Source organism: Terrapene carolina, unplaced genomic scaffold, assembly GCF_002925995.2.
Source record: "Terrapene carolina triunguis isolate 2854851 unplaced genomic scaffold, T_m_triunguis-2.0 Scaffold88, whole genome shotgun sequence".
In the NCBI taxonomy this organism is placed as follows: Eukaryota; Metazoa; Chordata; order Testudines; family Emydidae; genus Terrapene; species Terrapene triunguis.
Window position 1 is genome coordinate 27,734,635 of NW_020664439.1, and position 22,144 is coordinate 27,756,778.

The 22,144-nt window shown below is 41.3% G+C and overlaps 1 protein-coding gene across 2 annotated transcripts in view; it reads right to left on the reverse strand.

Moving 5' to 3' along the window:
- Positions 1-1,168: 1,168 nt before the first annotated feature.
- VEPH1 (ventricular zone expressed PH domain containing 1) overlaps positions 1,169-22,144 on the reverse strand; it is a 133,511-nt gene continuing 112,535 nt past the window's right edge. For both annotated transcript variants that reach the window (XM_024192677.1, XM_024192676.1), the window contains 2 exons: positions 7,753-7,889; positions 1,169-1,405 (listed from right to left, as the gene is read on the reverse strand). In XM_024192677.1, coding sequence (XP_024048445.1) covers positions 1,169-1,405; positions 7,753-7,889 — 374 coding nt within the window. The remainder of the gene's footprint in view (positions 1,406-7,752; positions 7,890-22,144) is intronic.

Consider the following 22,144-nt stretch of genomic DNA (forward strand, 5'->3'; position numbering starts at 1 on the left):
TGATCCTTCAGTGCCTTACAGTTCTTCATATTCTCAATTGACACAGCACTGTGTTCATAGACTGTTTTCACCTTCTCTTCAATTTTTTCTCTTAGCATATTGATCTCTGACATTGAAATCACTTAAGTCCTACTCTATCATAATGGCTTGAATTGCACCTTAGCATTTACCCATTTCGCCTCAGGCCATGCCTATGATTTGAAACCTAAACAAACTGACCAAACATTGACCTGTTAGAAGCCATATAAAATAGAGGATCCGTTGCAAAGCTGAATGTACTTCTGGCTTTGTAATATCTTTGCATTTGCAAGAAACATTTGAAAATATACTATGGACCCTTTCTCTCATCAAACCAAAGACACAAATCTTTTAAAAGAATAATGATTAAAGCAGTTCAAAATGTTTCATTTGAAACTTTTTTCCCCATGAAAATGGCCTTTTTGGAAATGACTGGACTTTGAAATCTCTGCAAATGTTACTGCCTGGAAGAGATTTTCTTTTGCTGCTTTTAGCAGAGGGTAAAATGAGATACCACCACCACCATCACGATATAATCACATATATACACTTCAGCCTGTATCAAGTCACCTTAAAAGGATAGGCAAAAATAGCTTGGAATGCTGGATTTTATTACATAAACCACTTTACTTTGCAGGGGTTAACAGTCTAGATTAGCTGCTTATGTAACAAAGTGAGAAAAATGTAAATATATACATGCTGAAAAATAGTGCTACAGGGCAGCTTTTGTGTACCAGTGTCTGTCAGATTAGTTTCTCAATATCATTTGCTACCGATATCATCTAACAATAAAACATGCTGCAAAATATAGAATTTGCTATGTAAATTCCATGTATGTTCAAAAGGAGCATCTTTCACCACATTAGCTGTAAACTAAAGTCACCGTTGGAAAGATATTCACTTTATAGCAATTAGATGAGTTGCTTTGAGCTACTTTGTTGCCAATGGTAACTGTCTACGGGCCTGATCTTGCAGCCATTACTCACTTGAGCGTTCCCTGCAGTAGCCAAAACCACTGAATCCACAGGGACTACTCCCACAAATAAGGTTTGTTTCTTATCACTTTGTTTGGTTCTGTGATAAACAGGATGAAGTATCTTTGCATTTCAAAGGCAGATGCAAAAGCTCAGTGTTAGACAGGCTGACGGTTTTACAGATACGTGGTTGCCTCTCTGCTTTCCCTTTCTTTAGCTTGTGCTACGGCTACATTGATGCACTGAAGCCACTCTTCAGCATTCTTCTCGTCTTTGGCCTTGAAAACATAGGTCTTATTGTTGGTGAAGATTTCAAAGGCCCGAGGAAGGCTGCGGTCCCTGCGCTTCTTGGCCACAACTTTTACACTTTGTACCTTACTGAGTTCAATGGGGCAGTCGTCTGGATCATCCTTCTGAAACACAGGAGGTGGGGGAGGGAGCACAACGGTCAGTTCAGAGGGAAAACTTTTGTTGATCCTACAAAGTAGCTTTAGACTGTGCAACCCTTACTCACTTTGGGGAGCACTGAGGCTGGGATTTGCAAAAGACCCTAAAGGAGTTCAGTACCTAACTCCCATTGAATTTCAACAGGATTTGGGTGCCACATTCCCTTAGATAATCCTGCCTCAGTCACGTAACTAATCCAGTTAGGACTACTTGTGCAAGGATTGCACAGTAACCCATGAGCTTTCCTCCCTTAGCATTGGCACATGTTACTCCCACCCTTTTGCAAAGGATTGACATCCGCCCTCAATATAGGATTGTGATTATGCCCCCTCCCAATCCCCACCCCCCAATGTTAATGGTTGTGAAAGGTGCCTGAAGGACACACAGGGAAACTGAAGTGCTCCATGAATTCATAACCCAGACAGCAACAGTGCCCACTTCCCTACACTGCCCTGTGGATGTGCCTCGCTCTGCCCTGGAGGGACCAGGAGGAGCAAAGGCTCTATGCATATTCAGTTGCTGAGCTCTCTATCCAGCCATTCGCTCTGCTGAGACTGCCAATGGTTCTTTATACATTCAATGTACGTTGCAAACATTAATTGGTTCATCTCTCAATCATATAACTGTGAGGTTGTGTGTTGTAAATATTTTGGCAAAATGTTGGAAATAAATGTCCCTAATAAGTTTATTAAGGTTGACTGTTTCCACACACTGGGGGGGGGGGGAAGGGGGGCAGATTTATGTTTAAGGATTGTACACCTCACAAAGCCCTGAATATGTTCGTTGTATACATATGAATAGGTCAATGAAATAGTAGCACCATTTTATAAGTGGGGAAAATAAGGTAGGGAGAGGTAAGTTCTCCTAACTGATGGAAAACCTGCAGGAGGCATGGAGATTCCTAGCTAGCATCCTCTCAGGGATGAGGGATTTATGAGCTCAGGGAATAGGCAGGGATTGTGGCCTTCTAACAAGGAATCAGTCCCCAACCCAAGAAATGTTGTGGCATCAGCATGGAGTGCCTGTTCCTCATCCACCCAAGCATGGCTCGCTCGGGAGCTGTGTTGCCACTGCCTGAACTTCATCCCTTCTTCTAGCCAGGTAGAGGCTGGTGCACAGCGGTTAATGTTGTGATGAGCACCATTAATTCCCACTGAATGGCCAGGGGGCAGTGGCAGGCAGAATAGCTGTACCCTCAATGTAGACCCTTTAAATCAGACCAGAGGGGATCCATGGAATTTACTCAGGCACCACACTGGGACCAAAGGCTGTGGAGATGAATCATCCATTTTTCCATGGTGTCCCAGGTGATGCAAACCAGTGATAGACCTGAAACAAAACCCTGGATCTGAACACCAATGAACCTTGTGGGAGTTCAAATCCAAACTTGGATGTTCAAGCCCATATCTACACAAACTAGCATTTGTTCTTATTATAAGCTACACATTAACACTAGATGTGACCTCAGGCTGCTAAGGAGAGTTGGCGTTTAGTACCTCAGGGAGATTTTTGTGTATGGGACCCACTGTAGTTTTCATGGACGTGGAGAGCAATGCATCTGTCCTTCTCAGATTCTGGCTTTCCTTTGCCTCCCTTTCACCCATTGGCCATATAATTGCTTGCACAGAGCAAATATTGTTAGCATGGTTAATTTTAAAGGGGAAAGGGTAGTGACAGGCCTACAGGAATACCCAGGCACAGCCAGCTGGCTATTTCACAATACGTCTTCTGTGTCTGGTTTATATTTTCAAATCTGCAGTGAGGTAAAGGGAGAACATCCACATAATACTACTCCTTGTTTAACAGTTCAGGAGAAAGGGGGATGGGGTAGGATTTTAGTACTAAACCAGATACAACTACCTTCCAGTTCCAATAACTAGAATAAACACCACATACAGCTGGACGTGGGGGGATACGTAAAACTGACTTAACTAGCCATTACCTATGACTGCACAGCTTAATAGTATATACTCTATTGTAAACTGATGCATAGATCACCTTGATGATCTGATCTGGGAAGGCCCATTTACTCCCTGGACATACAGGTGCGGAGGGCATGCAGGACTGGAACCCTCACTGTGTGGGGTGGTGAAAAGCCCAGCAAAATCTTTATTTTCTCCTATTTTAAAATTTTGATTTGGAATGATTTTGTATTCAAATCTAAAAGATTTCTAAAATAAAAAAGACAATAAAGCTGGGTATTGGTAGCATGTCAAATCATGTAGTTAGGCCAGTCCTCACAACCGCAGCTGTGTCTATCAGCTCATTAGCTACTTCACCAGTGCTGATGTTCATTTCTGTTTTAAAAATCTCAGGCTCAGCACTACAGTTTGATGGGTGCTATGTAGCATGCATTCTCCATGAGCAGACCATCTACGCAAACATGCATTACTAAAACAGCACCTTTTCTATGTGTTTCTCCGATATCTCCAAGCAGTGGGAACTAAACTGGTGTTTTCCACAAAATGCATAGTGCTAAGTAACAGGATAAGGCTGTTCCCATCTGTTCGTTGTTCCCATTGTGGGAATAACATACAAGACAGTGTCATACGCTGCCAGATCTAGCTTTGGGACATAAGATCTCCTACCTCTTAGGGTGGACACCAATAGCACAGCCAGACCGCCCCCTCCCCAACCCTTTGGTTCATGATGCATTTCACTGAGGTTGCACCAGCTGGATTTGAGAATCTTAACTCAGACTCTCAAAGGGGAAAGCAGTGGACGTGTTATTCCTTGACTTTAGCAAAGCTTTTGATACCGTCTGCCACAGTATTCTTGCCAGCAAGTTAAAGAAGTATGTGTTGGATGAATGCACTATAAGGTGGATAGAAAGCTGGCTAGATCATCGGGCTCAACAGGTAGTGATCAATGGCTCCATGTCCAGTTGGCAGCTGGTATGTAGCGGACTGCCCCAAGGGTCGGTCCTGGGGCCGGTGTTGTTCAATATCTTCATTAATGATCTGGAGGATGGCGTGGACTGCACCCTCAGCAAGTTTGCAGATGACATTAAACTGGGAGGAACGGTAGATACGCTGGAGGGTAGGGATAGGATACAGAGGGACCTAGACAAATTAGAGGATTGGGCCAAAAGAAATCTGATGAGGTTCAACAAGGACAAGTGCAGAATCCTGCACTTAGGACGGAAGAATCCCATGCACTGCTAAAGACTAGGGACCGAGTGGCTAGGCAGCAGTTCTGCAGAAAAGGACCTAGAGGATACACTGGACGAGAAGCTGGATATGAGTCAACAGTGTGCCCTTGTTACCAAGAAGGCTAATGGCATTTTGGGCTGTATAAGTAGGAGCATTGCCAGCAGATCGAGGGACGTGATCATTCCCCTCTACTCGGCATTGGTGAGGCCTCATCTGTTTTGGGCCCCACACTATAAGAAGGATATGGAAAAATTGAAGAGAGTCCGGCAGAGGGCAACAAAAATGATTAGGGGGCTGGAGCACATGACTTATGAGGAAAGGCTGAGGGAACTGGGATTATTTAGTCTGCAGAAGAGAAGAATGAGGGGGGATTTGATAGCTGCTTTCAACTACCTGAAAGGGGGTTCAAAAGAGGACGGATCTAGACTGTTCTCAGTGGTAGCAGATGACAGAACAAGGAGTAATGGTCTCAAGTTGCAGTGGGGAAGGTTTAGGTTGGATATTAGGAAAACCTTTTTCACTAGGAGGGTGGTGAAGCACTGGAATGGGTTACCCAGGGAGTGGTGGAATCTCCTTCCTTAGAGGTTTTCAAGGTCAGCCTTAACAAAGCCCTGGCTGGGATGATTTAGTTGGGGATTGGTCCTGCTTTGAGCAGGGGGTTGGAATAGATGACCTCCTGAGGTCCCTTCCAACACTGATATTCTATGAATCTATGATTCAGACATCAGTTACGTGAAGCACTCTCATGAAATTTATATATTCGATTCCTTGTAACCCCTGTCTCCCGCTCCAGCCCCACTTGCAGGTGCATGCAGTCAAATACTTTGACATTCCAAAATATCCAGCTCCCCAAATATGGCCAACACTCATGCTAGTCAGCCAATTATTCTATTTGCCCATCACTATTATAGACACCCTTGCAATCAGGGGACAACTATACAAGTCTGCAATACTCATTCTCTCTCTAGAGATAGCCCTTCCAGAACTGAGTTGAGCCACACTGGTGAGGCTGTGCAGGGAAGCTTTCAATGCCATTTCTCATGCTATACCCATGCTGAGGTTAAAGACAGGCCTCGAGTCTCTAGGGATATCAATCCAGTACCTTTGTCTAGCTCTAATTTCAGCAACAATATAAAAGTTACAGGATATAACATAAATACTTGAAAAATATGCTTGCCTGAATACAGCTACTGTACCTTAAACCTGCCTAGTACTGTGCATCACCATTACAAACAGTTAAAACAGCTCAAAATTCTTGATTTTACCAGTTAAAAAGAAGTAAATTAATCTGTATGAAATATACAGCTGAGAAGAAACTGCCATTCAACAACCTGATCTGCCACCGTCCTCTGCCTGCCAAACAATATACATTTCTTGCATTAACAAAAGAGCAGCAGTAAAACAATCTTAGGGGGTTGATTTTCATCCGATAATCACATCCCATGGGAATTAGGAGCATTCTGATGTGCCTGTTGCTTTATTAGTGTAGGACATCTAATTAACTTCCATTACATCAAATAATTTTTTTATAGGCCAATCAACTTGTGAGGAAGTTGACAATTATTCTGGCAAATTTAAAAAAGTAAACATCAAGCAATAGTAAAATAGACTGGTCATAAAAGTACAGATTAATTTTTCTTTAAAACCCAACCAGCACATTAGGAAATCACTAGAAGTGCAGGGAGATGTTCTTTTATGAATTAGCCCCTTTCTGATGGACTGCATTTGCCCAAGAAAGGCACAAGTGCATCACAGACACAACTTTGTACTGCCTCCATGAAAGGAAGGGGCGCAAGCAGCCATTTTAGAGTTTAGAGTGCCTGATTTTGTTTATAGATGGTAATAAAAGCTCTTTAGAAGCAAAATTAAGCTTTAGGGTCAAAATTTCAGCCAGGCTCTGATAAGAGGCTTCTGTTATCTTGGAACCTCTCTGGAAACAAAAAAGACCATTTTACAAAGTATTTGGTAATGCCAATTGCTAAGGGATGAAGAAAGTAAATTTCCACTCAGAGTGTCTAATAAATCAGAAGCACTGACATTAATTTTGCAGTATTAGATACACTGGGCCAAATTTCTCTCTCACTTCTTCTGGTATAAATCCACTGAAATTTCAGAATAGATACTCTGTATTTATACACTGGGACAAGTGAGAGCAGAATTTAGCTTTTTTTTTTGGGAGAAACAGAGAACTCTTGCATTAGTATCCCAGTTTCAGCAATACTTTGTATTTCCTTTCTGGTGATGATTAGAATGCTATAATGTCAGTATGGATTATTCAGTTAAACAAGAGAAGTAGCCCAAGATTTTTTTTTTTTAAAGAGAATAGTGATTTTGTTTTGAGTACCCAGCTTGAAATATCTTAGAGGGCCCTGATTTTCAGAAAGTGCTGAGCACCTGTCCTCTGAAAATCAAACCCCTTTAAAGTCTATCAAGTTTGGCACCCAAAATCACTGATCACTTTTGAGAATCTAAGATGGAATTAATACTTTCCTTGCTGTTGTACTCCAGGCTTTTTGCAAACGGTTGCTTTTTTACCTGTGCAGAATTCAGTTTCACTGTTGCTTATCCATACATTTACTTGAACAACAAAATTAAGAATTGCTAACCAGGACTGAAAGGCATTTAGGCATTTTTATTTTTCAACTCAGTGCAATTTCTTAAGGCATAGGTGGATTAGTGACACAATAGCCTGGTACTAAATTAAACCTTCACCTTTGGAGGCTCTCTTAGTCATAGGTCACCAACTAAGGGAATCTGAAAAGATTTTAAGAGCTGGTGGGCACAATCTATCTGTGTTACATGGGTGCAACTTCCCTTGAAGCCAACGGAAGTTGCATCTTTTTATCTGAGAGCAGAACTGGACCCTAAGTATGCAGGGTGGGAATTTCAAAAGTGCTCAGCATTTGCCTAACTGTTGCCACTGACTTCAAAAAGAAGAGCATTAGGCCAAAGCCGAGGGCCATTGAAAATCCCACCTTTTGTCTCCACAGGAAGAGGCATAAACCCTCCTACAGCATACACAAGCTTAGCCAACAAACCATTGGCCGAAATTAGCTATGTAGTGTGAGGGGAATATGGAATAATCATAGTCTTGAAAAGCCCAAGGGAGAGGGTCATGCTGGGGAGGGAAATGAGCAAACCAAAGTGATGTTCTAACTTACAGATTTTCCTTTGCGAAACAGAAGCTGATTGCCAGCGAGAGTGAAATAGCGAGTTTTCCATCTTTTGATAAACTTCCATCTCACTTGCTTTTCTTTCAGCTTGCCTTCAATCAGAGGTTGTCCATCTTGATTTACAACTAGTGAGGAAAAATATAATGAGGAAGTTATTCATTTCCTCTCTCTTATCTCAGAAGGAAGCACAATTTTTCCTCCAAACCAACAATCAGTTTTGCAATGTTGCTGTATAAACCACAAGACCACATTTCCCTTCTGCCTCAAAATATTCAGCCATGATTGAAGAAAGGTGCTGCAGTCCCCTACTCATGAAGGATCCATTTTGAATAGTAGGTCTCATAGAGCGGACGATCTACACAGTTCCCTCTCCCCTTCATTTTTTCTTCTCCTAACTCTTACTACTGCATAGTCATCCCCCCTACTTCCTATTTCTACCCAACTTATTATCCAACCTCACAATATTTATTCATAATCTTGTACAACGAAGCATACGCTTAACAGAATAACCAACAAATAATCCACCAAGATGCACCCAGAATGACAAAAGCAAACTCATGACCCTGTATGATTGATCTTCGCCCTCTTCTCCCCCAAATGACACCTATGCTCTGTTTTCTCCTATTCAACGCTGTCATTGTATCACCAACAGTATTTAACTCCCCTGCAAATTACATCTTCACATAACATGTATTTAAAAGATCAGTTTAAAAATGCTTGGCATCTGAAGTGAGAAATGTTACCTGCACTGGCCCAATCACGCCTTATGAAAAGTCCCATGGAATCTGATAGAGGATAACAACTTTCTAGGTTTATATTCCTGCTATAGAATTCTACAGGATGAATTGAAAACCCACACAAAGGATAACATTCACTATTAAATTCAAATCATTTTTATTTTTAGAGTCATTTCCACAGAGCCAATTAAAGGCCAGGACTAGGATTTTCAAAGGGACCTAAGGGAGTTAGGTACCTAAACCCCATTGGAAGTTAGCTCCTATCTTCCTTAGGTCCCTTAGAAAATCCCAATCCAAAAATAAGATATTAGGCACAATCCTGGTGAAAGGGTGGTACATGAGCTACACCTGGCCAGGAGTGACTCAGACACACCCGAATCACAGTTCCTTCCCTGCTGTCTTCTTGCTTTGCGGGGTAGAGTTTGGGGAAAGAGTTGTTTGCTACTCACTTCCTCTACTGCTTATGTAGTTCAAGCCACAGCCTAGCCCTACATTTTTAAGAGAACCCTATTGGTTTAATCATCATTAACTTCTTTAGGTCCTTCCATAAGGGAGGCCACAAAGTTATTTAATATTAACATAAAATGCTGTGAAAAATAATCATCACACTTGGACAAACCAAGAATTACCTAGGTCCTGCTCCTACTTATGTGCAGCCAAATCTCACAGCACCAATGTTGGTAATGTGATATTTTCTATCACTAACATCTGCCTAAAACAATACAATTATTCGTAATGTGATATTTTCTATCACTTACATCTGCCTAAAATAATACAATAATTCCAATGCCTGGAACACAACTGCTGGAGCAGTGCAACACAAGACAGACCCTGGACATCCAATGTTGACCTTTCTCCCTCAATAACAGTTTGGCACTTAACTACTTCTAACCCCACTGCTAAGTGTGGACTTATGATTTCATGACCAAGGATTTAGAGTTTCAGAAAGGTGGTTTGTATAGATTTTTTTAAAAAAACAGACACAGTCTCACCTCTCAAATGGAACTCATTAAGGGGAAGTAAATAAAGCTGGACATTAAGGTAGAGCATGTGAAGTCTTTTTAATAGATGCATAGATTTTAAGGCCAGAGAGGAGCAGTATCATCACCTGCCTAAGCTTATTTTTATATTCTATATAAATATAACATTATATGAGTAAAGTGCCATAATGCTTCCAGGAATAATAGACAGAGTGTATATTCAATAAAAAGAGGGGTGCCGTTGGCTGCTCCATCTTCAACTCAGCTGTTTTCCAAACCAGTGCATCCTCTATATTGAACCATGGTGTGCACAAAAGGCTACTTGTTATGGTTGTCAATCCAGATTACTTTTAAGGGAAACAACCAAAGAAAGAAAGAACATACCGTACATACTCGTTCATAAGCCGAAAATTTTTGGTAAAAAAGTGACGCATCAAAGAGCGGGGCTTGGCTTATAAACAGGTCTACACCAAAATTTGATGATTTTAAATTCTATGGAATCATTGAATTGAATATCTAATACATTGTCGTGTTGTTTATCTGGAGCGTCTGCAAGCATGGAGCCCCTCAGCTCCCTGTAGCCGCGGTTCGCCGTTCCCAGCCAATGGGAGCTGCAGGGAGCCGAGGGGCTCCGTGCCTGCAGATGCTCCAAGTAAACAAAACGTCCCGACCTGCCAGCAGCTTACCCTGATGGGCCGGGAGCAAAAGTTTTCCAACCCCTGAAATATAGGGTCAGCTTATGAAAGTGTCATACAGTTTTTGCTATTTTTACCTAACCATCTTGGGTGGTTGGCTTATAAACGAACGGGCTAATGAACGAGTATATATGATATATAAAGTTTCTAGTGAGGGAAATATATGTTTCCTCTCCATCACAATGGTTTCATTATCTATGTTTAAAAAATCACTTTGATGATTTAAAGCGCGGCATGGGTGTTAAAGATTATTATTTGCTTCAAAGTGCCTCAGATTCTCATTTATAAATGTGCCTATATTTATAAGGCCATATATATCCTTCACCCTCTGCCCACAATGTCCATAGAGGTTATATGTTCATTGACTGTAACAGGCTGAATATCAGTGGGAGATGTACAGGATTTGACATGGCTTTCAGACAGTAGACACACAAAGAGGAACGTTCTAACACAAAAACCAAATGAATGAATGAACAATCCACCCCGACTTAAAAAACAGCTAGCCCAGGTGTTATAATGAGTTACTGCTTGCCATTCTAAAGCACACCTAGCTACATTATGACTCTAGGCACAGCCCGGAGCGAAGGGTGGTGTTTCAACAGCATCACCTCAGGAACAGCCCCAGTAGGGCCTGTGCATCACAGGCACACCTCAGAGTCACAGTTCCTTCCCTGATGCCACCCTTGCTCAGGGTAGAGGAGGGGGAAATGGCAATAATTTGCTGCTGTCTTATACCAGTGGCAAGTTATGACTGCCACTCTGCCACACTGGTTTCGCTGACCACTGACCAGTGTTTACGGAGAAAAAGATAACGTTCAACCCATTCCTCACCCCTTTCTGCCCACCTACTCCAGGATGTGGGTGGGTGGGGAGGAGGGAGTCAGTGGGTGTAGAGTCCCTTTTTACTTGTATGTATAAGGACCCATTGTCTAGGTAGCCCATGTTGGTGTGTCAGGGGAGTTCTTACTCCCCTACGCTCCCTTGCATGGATGCATAGTCAGAGTCACCGTCTAGCCCACAGAAAATAGACATGGCAACTCTGAGGACATCCTTTGGAGTTTCTGAGAAGGCATAACTCTATATCTATACAACTCTATTTACTACTCACTGTCTGGTTCCTGAAAGACAAATAAAACGTTAAAAATGTTATTCTTTAGAATTAGCCCAAGAATGGATATTTTTCTCCAGCACTGCTAATGTTGTCTGAGGGGGTTCCCTCCCCTTGCACTCCAGCTGCTGTGAGGTGGGGTTTTCTTGTTGTATTATTGTAATTGCTTTATGAAAGGCTCTAAAGGAAGTGAATAGCAAACAACTATTTCCCCAAACTCTTCCCCCACAAAGCAAGATACAGCTGTGCTTTTAAGCTGTATATAGATATGGATTATATGCACACTCTATATAGTGTGTGAATGTATGAATAAAAACCTTCTACCTTCTTTTTAAACCTTGTACATTCTCAGTTTAAACTGACAAGATAAATGTTAGGCTTCCTTTCATCAGTGAAAAAAAATGATCCATTCCAGATTATCCTATTTAGTAAATAATGAGGCAAAGTGTTTTAGGACACAAATAACAAAAATCTGGGTGCCAAATTTCTACTCACGCATGAAGAGCTAACTGAATGTCTCTGTGGTTAAAACTGTTCCTTTCTCATTGCTCACCCCAATGCTCCACATTCCTCAACTATACTTTGCATCTCTTTGTGTCAGGTCATGTTATGTTGAATTCTTTCATGTCATATTTGATGTGTTGTGAGACACGACCTGACACAAGACAAAGTGAAACAAAAAGCCTTTCCTCCCTGCTGCATAACCTTGTCATTGCAGATATATGTAAATGTTTATGCAGAAAAACTTTGTTTGCTTCTGCACTCAGGTTATCTGAAGTTCTCTAGATTAATGGTGTCACATTTTTTAATTTACACCTTTGTAATAGCCCTTAACTTTATTACAGATGCACACACGCACACACACACTCACTTTTGTACTGTAAATCTCTTGAGAGATAATGAAAAAGTGAGCTATTACTCCTAATTTTTCATAGAACTAAATGCATTTTAGCAACTGAGAGAAATAAATGCAGCCCAACCATGACTTACATGAACTCAGCTGTCATTTGCTTGGGTACAGCTATAAAACTGTAGTACTTTCAGGAGATTGGCTTTTACCAGTGTGGGTAATTTTGGAAAGAATCTGCAATTTGTGCATGGAATCCAATACAAGGTGGGATGGGATCAAGGAGATGCATAATATTATCAAGAGTTGATGTGATTAAAGCCAGGGGTGGCGAGATCTTTACAATATGTAGGCATAGTGGGTTGTTGCAAATGGGCAGCTCTGAACGGTTTTTCCTATATATCTTCCCTGCTTTTCATCCCACTGATGCTAGCTGCTTTCAGCCTTTCCTCCGCTTTCATGTTCACTTTCCACCCACATGCAGTTCAGTTTTACTGGCCTGAACATTCACGAAAGCAATGTCAGATCTGCAAGTGTAAATACTGGTGGAAACTGAATTTTAAATGCACAGGTCTGAGTTTTTGCTGTAAGAGAACATGCACACTCCTTCACCAAACATATTTGTAAAGACTGGTGTGGACATTGGCCACACATTTGATCCAGGCTCCAAATGTTTGTTTTTTACCCTGAGGATCACTAAATCCATATTCACCCTTACAAACTTGCTAAGTTTGTTGAGTTAATTAGATATTAATTAACTCAAGGTAAAAACTTCTAGGGAAATGAAGGAACATCCATGCGACTCATCTGACCAATCACAACTAGCCACCCCTTAAATATGAGGCAAGAACTGCCCATGTTCACATTTTTCAAACTCTGTATACAAATATTGTCAAAGACAGCTGAGTAAATACATCGGCGTAAATCATGATCCACTCCTGGATGTTCCTGGAGCAGGGAAAGGCTGTATTTGTCACATAAATCATCCACTGCAAATGATTTGTTCACCTGGAACCCTTCAAATTCTGATGGCACTCTCTCTTTCTTCAGAGCCAGACAGTATGGGCATTTCAGCCTGAGTCTGTGGCTCAGATGAGAACTAGTTCATTGAAGCTGGATCTAGTGATACTGGTTGGGTGGGGGAAAACAACCAGGGGACACAGCAAAGATTACGGGCCTGACTCTGTAGTCCATGAAGTCTGCTTTATGCCCATCCCCCAGTACAATGCACAACCAGACCCCTTGATGTGCCTGGCGGAAGATTTGTGTGACACGCGGGAATCGTTCCAGGGCTTAGGGCAATGGTGCCTGCTCCTTCCCAACCCCTCCTCCTGGCTCCCAGCATAGGAGACATGGCCAGAGGAAAGGGCCATGCACTCTCAGTTTCTCCTTGATACCCAGATAACAGCAATGGACTTGAGTGCTTTTTCATCTTTGCTTGGCAAGAAGGTTATGACTTTTCTTCTTGAACCCACCATCATTATCTATATCCTTGTCATCCAGAATGGATTAATGCAAGGCTACCCTTGGAAATGTCATCCAGTCCAGAACGTGACTGTCTACTACCTACCAGTGGTTCCAGTTAGGCACATGCTGCACCCATGCTCCATTGACTGCACTGGGTTCCACCTGGTGTCTGGGTGACGTTCAAAGTGCTAGTTTCGAGCTATAAATCTCTTTATGGCTTGAGCCCTACATATTTTAGAGCCCTGAATATCATCTCTCTCTTTATACTACAAACCAGCAGTTGAGATTAGCTGGGATGTTCAAGATGACAATCCTTAGATTTATTCCTCTTTAGGGGCTGACAGGAAAGATGGTTTTGTGGTAAAGGCACTGGATTGGAACCAGGAGATCGAAGTTCAATCTTCCCTCGACCACAGACATCCTGTGTCTTCGGGAAAGTTACTTAATCTGTCAGTGCCTTATCTGTTATTTTCCCCAATTTTTGTCCGTCTTGTCTATTTTGGCTGTCTATGTTCAGTACCAAGCACAATGGGTCCCCGATCTTAGCTGAGGTTTCCCAGAACTACTATCCCTTGAATTTACTTCCCCTGGGATTCAAGAGGACATTAGTTTACCATTAGGGTATGTTGCAAAACCTGTCTATTCTTTCAGGCTTTTCCAGAGGAGACAGGTTGGAGTTGAGGAGGTACTGAGAGGAGATGGGGAGTTTTTAATTACTGTTAGTAGACATCAGTTCTTCTGGTTAATATGTTTTTGTGGTTTATTGGTTTTTGTACAACTAGGTGAACTTTTCTAAATTGCAGGGTCACCTTGCCCCATCTCGTTTCTGGCTAGTTGCTGCCGCAGTTTCCCCTCAGTTCCAGGGGCTGATAGCCTGCCCGCACATTCCACCACAGGTAGGCTGCTGGCCTGTGCCTCTCAAACCCAGGAAGGACTCAGTGCCTTGCTCAGAGTCTGTATCAGGCCCAGTTTTATTCTCCAAATGTAAAATCTAGGCAAAACATCAAACACAAAAACAGCTCCTCTGCCCACCTTGGGCTACAGCTCCCAGAGGCTTTTCCCCTTTGCCTCTCTGTCCCTCCCAATTCAGGGTTCACTGCAGGAGCCAGTCTCCCTCCTTCCAACTGAGCTTTCTCAGCTCTTTATAGAAAACACTTGATCCCTTCCCAGCTGATAAAAGTACAGGGCCGGCAGGCCTGCAAGCTCCCTGGCCCTTGAAAAGGTAGGGTAGCCTGCGACATGATAAAATAAAGGAATATGTCATTGCCATTGATGTCTCATCGTAGGCATTTTGTTGTAGACAACTTTTGACCCCATATTTACATGTGTAGTTAACCTTCTAGATTGTGATTATATCATTTTGAGACACACAAACTGCTGTGTTATGTTTTGCTGGAGGATACTGTGTCCCCATTAGAACGTGAAGTTTGGTGTCTAGAAAAGAATAATATCCATGGTATGCTTAATAATGGGGGAGGAGAGGATACCTGACAAGACAAGATGTCAGAAATGCTATGATGAAGTGTCCACATTGAAAAACACATGGCACAATGATATGGTTCAGAAACTTACCTGCAGCATCAAGTAGCCAAGTTTAGTGGATGAGTATTAAATAAAAAGGGAAGAAAGGAAAACAAATTGTTTCTATAGTTATATAGTAATAGAGTGTCATACAGCTACACAATGATTTACAGAGCACAACGAGCACAGTATAAATACCTAGCCACATTGATAGATTTCCAGAGGCTCTTACAAACCTGCCCACTCCTGATCCCATTCAGCTCAATGGTAGTTCTGATATTGATTTCAGAGGTAGCAGGGACAGGTCCTAACTCAAACTCAGGGTATGTCTACAGGAGAGCCGCTATGGTGCCACAGCTACAGTTTTGCATCTGTGCCACTGTAGTGTTGACGCTTCCTGCATTGACAGAAGGGGTTTTCTTGTCAATGCAGTTAATCCACCTCTCTGAGAGGCAATAGCTAAGGCGACAGAAGAATTCTTCCATTGACCTAGCCACGTCTACACTGCAGGTTAGGTTGACCTAACTATGGTACTCTGGGTGCAAAGTTTTTCACAGCCCTGAGCAACATAGCTAGGTCAATCTAATTTTTAAGTGTAGACCAGTACTAAGAGGACACAAAGGGCAATAAATTCAGGCACAAGATGATGATGTTGGTGAGATCAACAGTAGGTAGACAGGTTTCAAAGTAGCAGCCGTTAGTCTGTATCCGCAAAAAGAATAGGAGTACTTGTGGCTAACAAGTACTTAGAGACTAACAAATTTATTTATGCTGAAATAAATTTGTTAGTCTCTAAGGTGCCACAAGTACTCCTTGTCTTTTTAGTAGGTAGATAGTTGCTATGCAGTTTCAGACCAAAGTGATATTTATGGGTAAATTATAAAATCTCTCAATAGCAGGTTTACACTGGAAATGAAGATACATCTTCAAGAATGTGGTAGCTGGAACCAATCCTACAATCATAGTCCTCATATGCATCTAGAGACAAATCCATTGGCTGCACTGATGCCAGTTTCAGCAGACACCATAATGAAGTAGATGCCAGTATGTCTGAGGCCCTGATTAAAAGAGAGGAATTCATAAAGGATAACAATGAAGCATTATTCCAAATATTTTTAAAGTCCTTTCTCTTATTTTCTTAGCAATTAAGTTTCCTAAATATCGATAGGACATAAGGACCTTTCTCATAACCTTCTTGTTGCTACAGTTTGTTCACTTAATGAACTAAATCTCCTTTTTATGATGTCACAGTCACTTTAGAGCAAAATCCTGAAGTCCTAATTTTGTTTTTACTCAGTGTTTACTCCAGCAGAATGCCCAATGAATGTCTAAATCTCCTTTTGTTTACACTGGTGCAAATCAGGACTGACTGTTGAAGTCCATGGAATGACACCAATGGTGCAAGGGAGCTCAGATTGAGTACATACTCTACTGTGTAAAGACTTCAGGACTTGACCCATCAGTAGCAGAATTTATTTAATTGATCCAAGAGAAGGTTAACAAGCAACTTGATCACATTCTACGCACGCCCACGTGAGGAAGCGATTTCTGATAGTAGATGACTTACTCTGGCAGAAAAAAGCATAACAAGATCCAGTGGTTGGAAGCTGAAGCTAGACAAATTCAGACTAGAAATAAGGCACAATGAGGGTAATTGACCATTGGAACAACTTGGTTTGACATGTGGTGGATTATCCATCACTTGTACCCTTTAAATCAGGACTGGTTTCTTTATAAAATATGCTATAGCTCAAACAGAAGTCAAGGGCTTGATGCAGAAATTATGGGGTGAGGATGTATCGCCTGTGTTATGCAGGAGATTGGACCAGATGATCATTATTCTTCTGGCCCTTTTGGTCCTAAAATCTATATTTATGGTAATATCTAGGGCAGGGGTCGGCAACCTTTCAGTAGTGGTGTGCCGAGTCTTCATTTATTCACTCTAATTTAAGGTTTCACGTGCCAGTAATACATTTTAATGTTTTTAGAAGGTCTCTTTCTATAAGTCTATAATATATAACTAAACTATTGTTGTATGTAAAGTAAATAAGGTTTTTAAAATGTTTAAGAAGCTTCATTTAAAATTAAATTAAAATGCAGAGCCCCCCGGACTGGTGGCCAGAATCCGGGCAGTGTGAGTGCCAGTGAAAATCAGCTCATGTGCCGCGTTTGGCACGCGTGCCATAGGTTGCCTACCCCTGATCTAGGGTGACCAGATGTCCCGTTTTTATAGGGACAGTCCTGTTTTTTTGGAACTTTTTCTTATATAGGCACCTATTACCCCTCACCCCCGTCCCGTTTTTTCACAGTTGCTATCTGGTCACCCTAGTAATATCATGATGTGAACGGTTTAATATATGTGACCTTTTGTTCTAAAACCTAGTGTTTACACACAATGGATTCAAGATACTTAAATATTTAAACATTTATTGAAAACATTTTCACAGCCTCTGACTCTCTGGAAAGCCCACAACAATGCTGAAAATGTTTCCCAAACCCAAATGGAAAATTATTTTGCCTAGAACGTCGGTTGCCTCCAAAGGACCTGAATATTATAGAGAACTTTTCCAAGTCAATTTAAGCCTGACTGCTATTCCTGAATGTACCTCCACCAGAATTCCTTCCCTTCCCCCATCCAGTAATTGCATTAAACATCTTTTGTGTTACAGAACTGCAGTTCATTGCGCTTTCAGTAGTTTTGGGGACTGAGTGGAAATAATGAATATCAAGTTTAATATATAGAGAGTATATATAGCAATCAAATGAGATAAAAACAAAATAATAAAACTCAAATTTTGAAACAGTAAAATATGAAGATGCTTACAAAATTCTACCCCATCATGACCAATAATAAACTCCACTAAACTTAAAAGAGTGCTCTGGAATGTGTTGGTGGTAAGTGGAAGAAGATAACTGCAGCTAACCCATGGGAATATGTATTCACATTCTATCATTGCTCATGCTTTTGTTGAAAACCTGGAAAAGACACATTTCTGAATGCCACTTTCTATAGCTTTCAGACAAGCATTATAGCTTGGCTATTTCAATGTTTAGATAATCTTCACTGCTAGCTAAAGATAAATGCATTCAAGAGAGTTAATAGGCTGAGTGAATTGCTTTTTTGAGAGGAATTGATAAAATGCCCCAGTTTTACCCGAATCATTGCCCATGGGCACTGTGTCTCTTTTGAAGCCCACAGGGATTACTACAATTTCTTTGTAAGCTTCCAGAATCTGGAATGTACTTCAATTCCCTCCTAGGCTATCAAGTGGTTTTTACTGAATGTTTTTTTGTGCAAGATCTTGAGAAGCCAACTGTTAATACAGAGGGTTATGTTGAAACTGGGCTGTTAAGAGCCAGCTTTTTGTAAGAACAGGCATATACTGTATTTACTCACACTTTAATGACTCATAATTGGGGCTGTACAAACACATTTCAAAGAATTTAACTTTGTTTTTTCAGTTATGAGACCAACTGGACACTGAACATTGAAACAAACACAGATTTTTGCTGTGAATATCAGGACTGTGGGAATCCTCCTCCCCCTGGCAGAGGGGGAAATTGTAGGGACAGTTTATGATTATTTAATAGCACCTATGCAAAAGCTTGGTTGCCTAGTGAAAGCTTTCCAGTGAAAAGAATGCATGTGAAATATACAAACTTACTCAGATATTCACCACTTGGGGCCATCCTCCATGTTGCCTAAGAACTGTTGCCTCTCCTCATAATCTTACTATCAAAGATTATGAGGCCTCTAAAAACCACGTTGGCTGCCTCTGAAGAGTGTCACTGATCTGGTGGCCTAAGACAGGATCCAGGCTTTAAGGCATAATCCTTTTTAAATCTTGAGGATAAGCAGCATCTTGCAACATGGTATCCAATGTAGAACATAGAAAAATTGTAGCAAAACCCAATATTAATACTAAAAAAGGTATGTAAGTTACAATGAACTTGCCATTGAACTCAGAGAAGGCCAGTTCCAGACTAATATAATTACTTTGGGGAAGAAGGTAGGGTTGTGAATATTAGGAGACCATCATACGGGGCCTCATCCAAAACAACAGGAAGTCCAGGGAAGACTCCCTTAACTTCCACAGACCTTGGACCAGGCCCACGGAAGCTCCAATAGCTCTTTGACTGTGTTTTTTTGGACAATGGCGTGGCATGGTATGAAAGCCTCAATGATATAGATGACCATGTTATGCACATGTGACAAGTCACAGGTTGGGCAGCACATCCCAAATGAGTGCCCTTTACACCACACCACATCATTTCTTCTGTATAGGCTGCATATTTTACAGAAAATATATTTTAAAAACTTTAAAGAGGGTGAGTTTTTTTGAAAATTGTTACTTCTTTATATCCTTCCTTGTAAAATCAAGCTCCTCTAGCACCATGAATTCAATGGTACAGGTCTCAGAGGCAGAGCAAAATTATAGCTACTACATTTTATAAGCCTCTAGAATTCTTAACATAGCTTTTCCATAAAACATAATATCTCCATTTAAATTTCAATATCTTGTGATCTACCAGAGCTATAAACCAAGGGCTAAATTCTCAAGCCTTCCTGGAGCCGGGGTGGTGGGTGGTGGTGAGAGGGCATTCAAGTCAGTTATCGCTCCTGGATCTAGGGCTGGCTGGCCTGCATGGAAGTGAGCAGCCGAGGATGGCTCTAACTCATACAAGCGGCATAAGGTTCCTACGGAACCACAAACAAGTGGAGCATAGACATAGAGCTGCCACATTGCCTCATCTGTTCTGCCATATCCCCTTCCTGACCACCGCATACCCCTAAACCAGGTGGAGGTGGCTGTGGCATGGGGTATGCGGTGGTCAGGAAGGGGATATGGCAGAACAGATGAGGCAATGTGGCAGCAATGGAGCAAAACAAGGGGGTAAATCTAGACTTAATAGATGCTGTTGACATTTAATCATAGTCTGTAAATCAAGGAAAGGAAAGGTTACTGATGACTGGAAAAATACACAATGCTACTTCTCTCTGCCAGTACAACACAGTGTGATCTCAGAGCCCATGGAAATCAATGAGAGTCTTTCCATTGCTTGTATGTGCTTTGATCAAGTCCTTGATGAAGGTAGATGCTGCTGAAATAAAGCCTGATAAGACCTGGGATGTGTAATGCCCTCTGGGACATGCAGCCCTAAAGTATTTGATATTTGAATGCATTAACAGCTGGTTCCAAAAGAGATGGCCAACAGAGTTGTTGGGTTTCTCAACGAGATCTTCAAAAAATAGAGGGGATAGTTGGAGAGGATATCAGAGGGTCAACTGGAGTCTCACAAGCAGAAAGGAGACATGGGAGGGATTGAGAGCTGGAAGACTTTTATATAGTCTTGAAAAGGGAGGAGAAGGATCCTCTGAATGTTCAGGTAAAGAATCAAGCATTTGGAGGCTAATCAAAAGTGGGTGATCTTCCAAACCTTTGGATGTTCACACACTGCTACCTACAGAGCCAGAGCCAGAACCAGAACACAGCAAATAACAATGGAAAATATGGCACTGAACAATTAATTAAAGCACAGATTAGCATGTAAAAGAGCTGCAACATATTTGCCTCTATGTGGAATAGAAAGATTAGAACCTCCATGGTAACATTCCATGTGAAGGGCCAGTTAGGCAGGCAGAACTGTCTGGTCTCAATGCATGGATGAGACAATGGTTTTCGGAGGAGGGATTTAGGTTTATTAAGAACTGGGGAACCTTTTGGGAAAGGAGGTGGCTATACAGGAAGGATGGGCTCCACCTAAACCAAAATGGAACCAGATTGCTGGCACATAAAATTAAAAAGGTTGTAGAGGAGTTTTTAAACTAAGGGCTTGGGGTAAGCTGACAGGTGTGGAGGAGCACACTGTTTGACAGAGACATGCCATGGGGGGGGGGATTTATTAAAGGAGATACTCTACATCCTACTAAAAAGGAGAGGATAGAAGTTGATAAAATATAGATAAGACCTGAAGAGAAACAGAAAAAGAGTCCCATCTATTACATCACATTAAGGCAGACAACTAAACATTGACAAATTTTATAAGTGCTTGTATACAAATGCAAGAAGTTTAAATACTAAGATGGGTGAACTGGAGTGCCTGGTATTAAATGACGATATTGATATAATAGGTATCACAGAAACTTGGTGGAATGATAATAATCAATGGCACATGGTAACACCAGGGTACAAAATATAGAGGAATGACAGAGAAAGTTGTGTTGGTGGGAGAGTGGGAATATATGTGAAAGAAAGCATAAAGTCAAATATTGTATGAATCAAACCGTACCATAGAATTGCTAATGTAACACTGATTTTTTTTAAAAGGCTCCAGAGGCAATCCTGGCAATTACAGGTTCATAAGCCTAACTTCAGTACCAGGTAAATTGGTTGAAATTATAGTAAAGAACAGAATTATCAGACACATAGATGAACACAATATGTTGGAGAAGAGTCAACATGGCTTTTATGAAGGGAAATCATGCCTCACCAATCTGTTAGAATTTTAAGAGGGTCAGCAAACACGTGGACAAGGGTGATGCACTTGACATAATGTATTTGGACTTTCAGAAAGGCATTGACACAGTCCCTCACCAAAGGCTCTCAAACAAAGTAGGCAGTAATGGGATAAGAGGGAAGGTCCTCGCATAGATATGTAACTGGTTAAAAGACAGGAAACAAAGGGTAGGAATAAATAAACAGTTTTCAGAATGGAGAGAGGTAAATAGCAGTGTCCCCCAGGGATCTATAATGCGACTGGTGCTGTTCAGCATATTCATAAATGGAAAAGGGGGGAAACAGGTGGCAAAGTTTTCACACTATACTAAATTACTCAAGATAGTTAAGTCCAGAGCAGATTGTGAAGAGTTACAAAGGGATTTCACAGAACTGGGTGACTCGACAACAAAATAGATGAAATTCAGTTGATAAATGCAAAGCAATGCACACTGGAAAACATAATCCCAACTATACATACAAAACGATGAGGTCTAAATTAGCTGTTATCACTCAAGAAAGCTGTTA